The 10043-nt window shown below is 33.5% G+C and overlaps 3 protein-coding genes across 4 annotated transcripts; all 3 read right to left on the bottom strand.

Annotated features, from left to right (window-relative positions):
* Positions 1 to 714: 714 nt before the first annotated feature.
* LOAG_02907 lies at positions 715 to 2104 on the bottom strand (the record flags this gene model as incomplete). Of its 2 annotated transcripts, XM_003138444.2 has the most annotated exons (4): positions 715 to 954; positions 1129 to 1333; positions 1724 to 1809; positions 2040 to 2104. In XM_003138444.2, 4 exons carry the CDS (start codon positions 2102 to 2104, stop codon positions 756 to 758), a joined length of 555 nt encoding a protein of 184 aa, XP_003138492.1. In that variant the 3' UTR covers positions 715 to 755. The 2 variants fall into 2 exon arrangements, with proteins under 2 accessions (XP_003138492.1, XP_020305137.1); XM_020446163.1 differs by lacking the exon at positions 715 to 954 and having other exon boundaries at positions 1058 to 1333.
* A 374-nt stretch (positions 2105 to 2478) lies between these two features.
* LOAG_02906 (ribosomal protein L10 domain-containing protein) lies at positions 2479 to 4927 on the bottom strand. Its single transcript, XM_020446162.1, has 7 exons — positions 4855 to 4927; positions 4256 to 4392; positions 3905 to 4015; positions 3685 to 3752; positions 3366 to 3517; positions 2874 to 3137; positions 2479 to 2681 (listed from the first exon to the last, which is right to left on the bottom strand). Exons 1-6 carry the CDS (start codon positions 4880 to 4882, stop codon positions 2974 to 2976), a joined length of 660 nt encoding a protein of 219 aa, XP_020303460.1. The 5' UTR covers positions 4883 to 4927; the 3' UTR covers positions 2479 to 2681; positions 2874 to 2973.
* A 2153-nt stretch (positions 4928 to 7080) lies between these two features.
* Positions 7081 to 9118, bottom strand: LOAG_02905 (AUR protein kinase; the record flags this gene model as incomplete). The annotated part of the gene is made up of 6 exons (XM_003138442.2): positions 7081 to 7218; positions 7567 to 7656; positions 7952 to 8093; positions 8246 to 8427; positions 8562 to 8667; positions 8853 to 9118. The coding sequence occupies 6 exons, from the start codon at positions 9116 to 9118 to the stop codon at positions 7099 to 7101; spliced, it is 906 nt and encodes a 301-aa protein (XP_003138490.2). The 3' UTR covers positions 7081 to 7098.
* Positions 9119 to 10043: the final 925 nt, after the last annotated feature.

Raw genomic sequence — 10043 nt, 5'->3', positions numbered from 1 at the left:
ATATATATATATATATATATATATATATATATATATAAACATTACGCTGAGCTTCATTATTGCAGTACAATGCATTGTGATATAAATCGGATACTGAAAAACTGATCCTTTCCTTAAATCTTTTCTGCGGGGAACGACCGGCAGAATTATTTTTTCCGTTAAATAATGAGCAGAGGAAATCTATATGATCCTTAAAAATACACGCAACAGATTATGTCTTGCACTGAACGGAACTGAATGCATGGGGTATAAATATGGTTACCGGATGGCTTAAAAATTCGAAATGTCGCTCAATAAATTGGGCCTGCTGAACAAACCTAAAACGGAACAGTCGGAAATCAGAGGGATGGTCCATGTTTTGAACTTCTGAAACGTGATACCGGGGAAATTTCCGTGGCACCAAACGGCTAAGGAAGATTTGGACCTAGAAAAAAGCCTCAAATCCTGTAGCTGCTAGCCTTCATTTTTCATCAACGAAATCCAGCTATAAAGAGCAATCTCTTAGACGGATAAGATGGAATAATGTGATGGTTCATGTCGTTAAGCTTCGGCAAATCTTTGTAGTGTCAGATTAACTAAGTAGTCAGTGAAAATACTGGAATTTCATGTTACATTGAAATTACCGGGTAGTGCTGTTAACATAGTCGTGTCACAATTTCTGATATCTCATCGGCCACGATATATGACCATATAACTCAGAGATTCCGAATCTAAGTTTTCAGTAGCAATCACTAACAATGTGAAATATGTGAAATTCAACTGTCAAGCGTAAAGGCACCCTCTTCGGCTCGGTAGACAGCTTCCTCTACGTCAACATATTCTAACGCCGCCTTTAAATATGCCGTATCTTTTCCGCTTTTATTTGCTTCTTCTATCTGCTTGCGTAAAGCATACCTTTTCAGGGTTGGTACCACTTCGTATTTAGGAGCATTCAAAAATCCATCATAATCCTTTCTAAAGAAGCGTTCATTTAACAAATAGTGAAAACTGTGCGTAAGAATGAAGGACACAAAAAGAGAAAAAAAGAGTCCAAGATAAAGAAGTTCACAAGCTACCCATAAAATGTCCAGGTTTTAAAAACCTATTATAACCATAGATAAAAACATTTTCGGTCGGAAAATCACTAACCTGGAATACCAGAAGTAGAAACATATTGCCGCAAAACTGCTCAAAAACGATACTGTTACTTTCCGTCTATGAGTTGCAGAATCGCAAGCTTCCAGATAGGACTGCGAAGCAGCTACTATCGTTTCATGTAGTGGTTTTCGCTTATCAATTCCAAAATAAGCTTTGCTTTCACTGAATTTCAAGTCCTTCGTCTGCTTTGAAACTTCTGAAGAGATAATAAAACCATAAAAAGTGAACCAAATTTTTCAACACTGTAATAAAGGCTACATCGTTTCTTCAAGCAATTAAAATTTTGCCAGCTGGGATTACCTGATGAAATATCTTATAAATTCGAGGTAAATATTACTCATTTGTTAGTTCCTCCGAACATCGTAAACAAAAGTTTACATATATCGAAGTGTTTTGCTGTTTAATAACGATCCCAGTAGAATGGAACGAACACTCCGAATATGGGCATGTACCGGTTTCCCCAAAAACAATTCATAACCCAACTAACAGACTATTCTCTTTGTTCTCTTTACCATTGATAAGATAGCTCTTGATCTTTACACTTTTCATCTTCTCTCGTGAAAAAAGTTAGCCGTAAAAGTATTACCGGTAGGGATGAATGCTTTTTGTGTTTGTTTTTGGATGACTGTAGTAGACGTACCATTGTTATTCAGTGGTTTCTTATTCTTCCACCTGAAATTCTTTTTTAAATGGGAATACTGACAAAATGTCAAATGATTTTAATTCGTCAAAATGATACAGATACATCAACTCTCCCAGATCTTTCTATTTCCCCCAAACTGCATAATCTAAACTTAGTTCCCAGGATCCAAAATCCACTTCTTCAATCTTGAGTAACCATAAACCGATAATAATTTGTAAGTGATTAGTTTTTATGCAAAAAGGCAGAAATTATGACTGACCTCGAAATTTTTTCAAGAATAGTCGAAAGGCTGCGCATGTAATTACTGCTATCACTTGCTTTCATCTTTTATGAATTATAAGACATGAAACTAAAAGAGAAAATGGGAAACGAAACTACTAGTTCAGAGTAGATATAATAATGTAGTTTGTTATCAAAAAAACAAAACATTTTCGAGACTCATTAGCAAAGTCAATCCTGGTAGTCATTAGCATTCGCATAATGCTATAAGAAGTGATCAAACTCCCATGGACACAATCTTTCTTTTCCTCTCCATGCAATATTGCTTATCTTGAAAACTTCAAAAGTGCGTCATAACACATTAAAATATAGAACATGAAATAAACTTTTTCGTATCACTTTGAATGTATTTGTTAACATTGGCTGCCGAATAGAAAGAATAGTTTAGAAAAAAGAGTCGTCGTACGATACAATTTTCTCACGTTATATGCATATTCCACACTTATTCAATCATTTATTTCATTAGTTTCAAATGATTCTAAACAGCTTACGTATCAAAGGTAGACATATTAACAACAACGACAACGAAAGAAACAACTTCCAGTGAGCAGTAACGAAAAAACATAATCCAGTGCATACACGCTCATCTTCTGGATGAAACAGCAATAGAAAATTCCGTGACCTAGAAATCCTTTTAAAAACCACGAATAATGGAGAAATGGTTACGAAAATGTGATACGAAAAAGCGAAATTCAATTTGAACGTATTATAAAGGAGACCATCTTTTTTCTTTTTTGAATGTTTACTAGGACAACAAATCAATCAGTTGTTCTTCTAACAAGGAATAAAATTTAAAGAAGTTGTAAAAAGTTACCATACATGTACATTTTTCTAATTCAAGATTCTAGCACCTTACACTGTGGAAGGCAAGATGGAACATTTCGAGACACTGGAAATATAATGATAAAGATATATTAAGTAATGTATGTAAAACCTTTGTGTTTAGACCAATGAGCAGAAAGTTTTACATGAAATGTAGACAATTTGTAATTAAGAAGCTTCAGTAACCTGCACTGATCGGCTGTTAACTTGTCACCGTCTTTGCAAACAGTGTAATGAGAGATTAACGTCACTATACCTGAAATTTAACCAAAATTTAACCCTATTTTGCAAGTGAAGTTTCGCATAAGGAAGCCTGTTTCGAAAAAGCTATTGTTGTATTACCACTGGAAGCAACACATGGCCATGATCGAACGATATACAATGCAATACTATCAAAAGATGTACTAAAGTCCTGGAAAGTTGAAATATGTAACAGGAAGACGGACTTGACGATACCGAAACGAGATTTGTGACAACACCTTACCTTTCTCCAATTTCGTTGGCAAGCCGAGCTTCCTGAGCTGTGGTTCCAGAGAAAACGGAAATTGCATTAGCGGTCCCTCACATAGTTCGATCGTACTAGCTGCAACTTGTCCACATCGAGCAAAGTCTAACGTATATAATTCATCGAAATATCTGAAAGAAGACAGGAAGTGATATTTCAGGAAGTTCGGAAAAATCCGAAAAAGGCATGCGACATAATTAAAGATTTCCAAACTATGAAAAAATCCTTAGCGAGAATTCTAGATAAGGGATAACGATCTACCAATGGTTTTAAGAAAAAATCCGTAATGATAACTAACTTTTTAATAATTTCGTGATCTTCGTTTGTGAACATCAAACCACATTCTCCTTTCAACAAGCCACTGACCTTTAATAAAAATTTATATGAACTTATCGGACTTAATATCTTCTATGATATCTATGGGCAATCAAGAAAAAAATTCTTTTGTATTTTGTATCTTAGACAAATAAAACTGAAATATTTCAAAAATCATTAATCTTGAACAAAGGAATGCCAACCTTATTCAATTCATGCGCATATTCTGTGCATGGATTTTTGCCCAGTGCTATTGCCATGACATTATTTTTGCCATAGAAGAAACGTGAATTATTTTTATATTTTTGCCGAATCTGAAAATAACAAATGAAAATATTTCTACTTCACACATTACAAAGTATTGACACAGGTCAAAAAAAAGAAGTGCGAGAAATTATGAAAGAAAACAGGTCTCTATGCAAATTCCTTTTTACTCGTTGATCAAATATTCGACTTAAAATGAAAAAAAAAAAAAAACTTCTAAAAGCCCTCACATCTACTATAACCTATAACGCAAAATAATTTAATATACAAAATCCTTCATTATATCTTACTTCGATGAATTTCGTAGAGCGCATATTTTCAATTTCGAGAACAAATAAATTTTCGTATGTATCAACACATTTTCGTATTTCATCAGCTAACTTTATCTTCTGCTCTTTTGTCTTTTTTTTAACCCGAGTTAAAGATACTGAAAATCGTATCGTAGAGCAAGAATTGGAATATAAACAAAAAAACAGCGCTGGATCTTTATTTGTGTGTTTAAATTAAGGATTAAATAGTAGTAACATCTAGTGAAAAACATATTTTGCAATCATTTAACCTTTGGTTAGATTCCATTAGGAAAGTGCTATAATTCTGAAAAATCAGTACGAAATATCATAAATTAATCTTTCTTGCACTCATTAAAATCCAGCTTTTACCTCGTTGTTTTTCCAAAATCTCGTCAGAGTAAAATTATACAAGAAAAAAAAAACTAAGGTGTAAAAGTTAGGTAAGTGAATATCCGCCTTCCATCGGAATGCACAAATGCTTGCGAACTGTTTTGCTATCATGTAAGAGGAAGTATTACTACTACCGTCTAATCGAACTACCTTATATCTCCTAGAAAAAAAAGAAGTAATAATATAAATAAATTTCACGATAAAATTACCATCCACTTCACGTTTTGATTTTGGCATCTTCAGCGATAAGACTTCGTTACGTCCTCTTCAACTCTCCTAAAAAGAGAAACGTTTCCCCTTCTCAAAAAAAAGGAGAGAAAAACAAAATTGCAAACAATTATGGATATATGCGTTATGAATACACATAAAATATATTTTATTAATTGGTCGTAAAAAAAAAACAGAAAGAATGCCTCAGTATTCTTAGCTATTGCACATGTCCAATTAAGCTAATGTCACTTTCAGCTGATTACTAATAAATTTACTACTAACGGATTTCTATTAAAAGACCAACAAACTTATGGTACGAAAGAAAACTCTACCCCACCCCACGCCCCGCCTTCCGGATGACAAAGGAAGTCTCCCTCAGTCTAAATTGTTTCGTTTTTACACCAAGCAAACGAATTCTTATCAAAACCTCCCATGTCTATAACAACGTTACACCTAGTTTAGGATCAGACCTCCCCATTCAAATCCGGAATTAACAAATCAGTGGAATTCACTCTTGATAGTTGTTTTATTTGGCTTAGCTGACCATTGCAAGATTCCCCATATGTTTACTCAAAATTACAAATAATGTATAAAGGATTAAAAGAGAAGGGCAGAAATTAAAATCTGTAGCTGTATGAATCAATTATAATTGAGATGAATGCGTAAAAACTGTGTAAGACAAAGGTAAACAAAAGCAACCCATGTTGCACACATTTCACATTCGAAAAACAAACATTTTTTAGGGAATATACGATAAGTGAAGGAAATACAACTGGTTGGCTTAATGAATACATAGACTTTTGCATTGGTTCTAAGATTACTTAAATCTGACGCTCACAAAGCTATAATCGGTTTAATTGCTACAGGTAAAATGTAGTTCACGAAAAGAAACAATTCCGGAATTGCATACAAAGGTTATGAATTTCGAAGAAAAAAACGCGGGTGATGATTCAAATGATCAAAATTTGAAAATGTATTGTAGTGGCACCACCAAAATATTTATTTTGCACAATAATTTAATTGTAATATTGATTTCGATTCCACACTAAAAACATAATACATAAATGTATAAATGAAAAAAGACAAGAAGACAAAGCAATTTAAGGCAAAGTATATTAGATGCAACGTTAACTCATCATTTACAGTCAACCTTATCGTTATCATTGAAAAATTGTCCAGCAATTTCCCAATACATCTCCAGTTAGTGATGGAACAAATATACAACCAAAGCTCTAACAAAAAATGTTGACAATTTAAAATTCAAATAGGTTTAATTTGAATCGTCAGATTTATATTCCGATGTTTTATGTCATCTTCTTTCAAGAATAGAATTCAATACACCCTGCTCGTCTTTCAGAATTCAGAATTACTAAAAAATTAATGAATTCATAGAGATCTGTCAAGAAGTGTTAAATCTTTTTCCTCCTCTTGTAATCTCTAGTGAAAAAGTATTTATATGATGTTCACTGAAAACTGCACATTTTAAATACCCACTTCTTCCACTCATTTAACATGAAGCTTATCAATTACGTCCTGCACAATCACTTGCTTAGTATAATACCATGAAAGGTTTTTACGTGGAGCCACAAAATCTCTATAAATAATTAATAGATATATGTCGCGTGGAGGATAAAGCTATCAAATATGTACTACGTGCATCACGGGAAGGAAAAGCTGTTGAATATGTATTACATACTTACCACGGCGGATGTTATAAATCTGTAGCATGGAAGCAAAAAAAAGCACGTGCACCATAGAAAGGAAAACTATAAAATGTGTTAAACTAAAACAAAAACTATAAATATCCATCACAAGAAAAGTACCATCCCTTGTATCATTTACCACCGACAATATATATTTAATGTTAATACGATGGATATCCAAAAAGTCAATTTCAAGTGACAAATAGAACAATGAGCAGTTATAAAATCAAATACGAATATTGCAATGCCAAATAAACTGAAAATAGGAAAATTAAAACTGTAGAACTTAGATTACAAAGGGATTAATTTCATTTCATTCTAGTAGAGAATTTTGTTTAGATAAATTGCGGAGCACAAACCTTGCCGGAAATAGTTCACTCCTACCCTTATCAAAGCACCGAAATTCTTGCGAAATGTAATGAACATATGAAGTACTATTTTGATATTTATCGTTTTCTAGCTCTGATAGATGCCATCGTTTCTTTAGAGCTGCCATTTAATTAACTGCAGCAAACATGAAAGGCACTGGCCATATTCAATTTAATAACTATTTTTGGCCATCGAGTCTCGACTAGTACCTTTTGCAATCATCTCTTGTATCCATGAATGGTTCAAGACACCCTTTAACGGCAAGCGTTTCTTTGGATCTTTTTGTAAGAGCTGAAATTTGATTGGATAACCATGTTTTTAAGAGTAACAACAACTAAAGAACTCAACTAGGAATTATGAAAATAAAGTCTAACCTCGAAAGAAGTATATATTATGTAAACTTACACAAAGAGCTTTATTAACGATGCAATTTTCACAACCACTTAACATATGTATAATTTCAATTTCTGTTCCAAAAAAATTTAGCTAACAGCCTTAGTAAGCAAGAAGGAAATAAATATATAAAACAGAAAAATAAAGTAAAATGAAACGCTCATTTACATTCGGACAAATAGAACCAAATCCAAGTTAGGACTAGATATCAAGAATTTTGCTTTAAAAAGTAAAATACAAACAAACTTTTGATATAAGATCTCTTGCACCATCTGGTACTTCAGGTGGAAAGGTATACCTGCATCTACGAATATTATCGAACGTATCCTGGTATGTCTGAAGCATTTTGATGATATAAAATAAAATTATGATAAGAAAAGAGTCAAATTCTGACCTGAATTACTGAACTAGAAGGGCCTTCATTAAAAAGGTACGGATGATGAATGCATCAGACGCAGAATTAAAAGTTCAAAATAATTTTTAAGTTCTTAGAACTTATTACCACTTCATACAGCTTATTACCACATGAGTGTGAGCTCATTTACAGCTATTGACAGTTGAACAAGTAAGTAAATTATTCCACGGACATTTCACAATAAAAGGAAAAAATGAATAATTCAGGGATGAATACCTTTGCCTCAAATGCAGGTTTCCCAACTAGGAATTCATATAGCATAACGCCAAGAGACCAGTTATCAACCATAGAGTCATGTGTTCCGTTCGGAACCATTTCCGGTGCTAAATAGTCCAACGTACCACACACTGTAGTCCTTCTGAAATTGGTATATTAATCATAATAATCATCAAAGCATGAAACGAAAATATTGCCAGCATGTAACTGCAGCTATTCACAAGATCTCGTGGTCCTTGTACAAATTCTGGAAAATCCCTGATCTCCCGACTTATGCAGAGATGATAAACAAACTTTGATGATGGTTCATGCACCGACCACCCGAAATCTGATATTTTCAAATCACCATTCCCACCAATAAGAACATTTTCAGGTTTCAAATCTCGATGTAGAACTTTCTTTTGTTGACAGTATTCCATAGCTGATGCCAGTTGGTACATATATTTGGCAGCTAGTTCAGGTGGGAATTTTTTCATCTGAATTGAAAATTCATTTTCAAATGAAACAGACACAAACTTATATACAGTTTATATTTGAGCAACTATGAAGTAACGAGTCCAGTTTCTAGCTTCCTGATTTAGGATGTAAATTACTTGCACTGTCCTGTTACCTCCTGAAGACGTTGGAACAGACTTCCTCTTGGAGCGAACTCCAAGACCAGATAAACACGGTCCTTATCATGGAAATATCCATACAAACGCAAAATATTTGGATGCCTGAAATGGTACTGATTTTCGACCCAGCATAAGGAAAGTAAATTTTTTGCGCAGTTTCATGTTAAAACAAATAACACCAACAAAGATAAAAACTGAAACTTATCGCATAGGTTTATTCTAAACAATAAATCTCAAATGTTTATCCCAAGCAGTACTGCATATGAATATCAATCTGAAATGTTCACCTCAAGTGATATTGAATTTCGATTTCACGCTGCAACTGACGCTTCAAATTATTTGGTCCCAACTGTGCTTTGTATACGACCTTGAGGGCAACCACAAATTTGGACTCAATTTCTCGAGCCAAATATACGTTGCCAAATTTTCCTCGACCTAAAGGACGGCCAACTTCGAAATCATTCAGCGTCCACTCACGAGTCTTTGGTCGAATATTAGTACTAGCAATTTTTTCAGAATTATCATCGTTTTTTGTAGATTGCTTGCAATCCATTGTAGGATTTCTGCAATACGTCTTCACTTTCTGAATGTCCTTAACATATAATTATAATGGACGATTATAAAATTGCCCACGTCCATTTATTTATTCTCCTTTCTTCCCGTTGTAACATGAGCAAACTCGTCTTATCGATACTACTATAAATGGTAAAGGTCGAGATCGAAAATCATCCACCTAGATCCTCTCAACGAAACCACAACCTACCCACTATTCAAACCCATCATTACCGGCAAAATTTCAATTTAAAAGTTTCCTTCAACCCGCATTATGAGACATTCTTTTGGCTATACAGAAAAATACGAGAGGAGTGGAATAATATGTGATGAGGAATTGATAAAAGGCAGAGAGTCAGAGAGCAGCATTTCTATGACATTTCCCTTTTCCCGTCCTATTTTGTGTTTTGAATGATTCGAGAGAAATGGTGGGAATTTATTCCACCGATTGATCCTAATTCATGGGGAAAAATTTTCATCAAATCAAATATTTTTCAATTCTCCGAAACTCCATCAATGACAATTTGATATCGTTCTATTTATTTACAAGCATTTAAAAATCATCAAAACATATGTTAAGAAGACATAAATTATTAGAGAGATAAATATCAAGTAAGAATGATATTATTCTTTACATATCTGTGGGAAATTTCGAGCACAACAAAGCTTCAAATTGAACAATATTTCAGTTAAGTTGCTTTGTTTCATCGTTCGATTTGACTGTTATTTTCCAAAAACCTTTTTTTCTTTTCTCTTTTACAATATTCTTTGTAATCGTATGAAAATATGTAATTTCATGATATTTCCGGAAATTAACATTTACTTGTAAAAGTGTTTTTTTATAAGCATGATTTTTTTATCCAGCTCTTCCACTTGTCTTTTTTTGCTTCTCTAACAATTACTGTACTCAGAGAGAAAAAAGGAAA

The sequence above is a fragment of the Loa loa genome (assembly GCF_000183805.2).
Source record: "Loa loa unplaced genomic scaffold supercont3.316, whole genome shotgun sequence".
Lineage (NCBI taxonomy): Eukaryota > Metazoa > Nematoda > Chromadorea > Rhabditida > Onchocercidae > Loa > Loa loa.
The sequence above is the reverse complement of the archived record's forward strand: the minus strand, read 5'-3'. Positions and strand labels throughout refer to the sequence as shown.

What these genes read in the sequence shown, in the direction of transcription:
- LOAG_02906 (XM_020446162.1), bottom strand. Translation starts at nt 4,882, where the DNA reads ATGCCAAAATCAAAACGTGAAGTGGATG. An exon ending in ATCAAAACGTGAAGTGGATG is followed by an intron (nt 4,393 to 4,854) that starts GTAATTTTATCG and finishes TACGATTTTCAG; the next exon opens with TATCTTTAACTCGGGTTAAA. An exon ending in GCTCTACGAAATTCATCGAA is followed by an intron (nt 4,016 to 4,255) that starts GTAAGATATAAT and finishes TGTTATTTTCAG; the next exon opens with ATTCGGCAAAAATATAAAAA.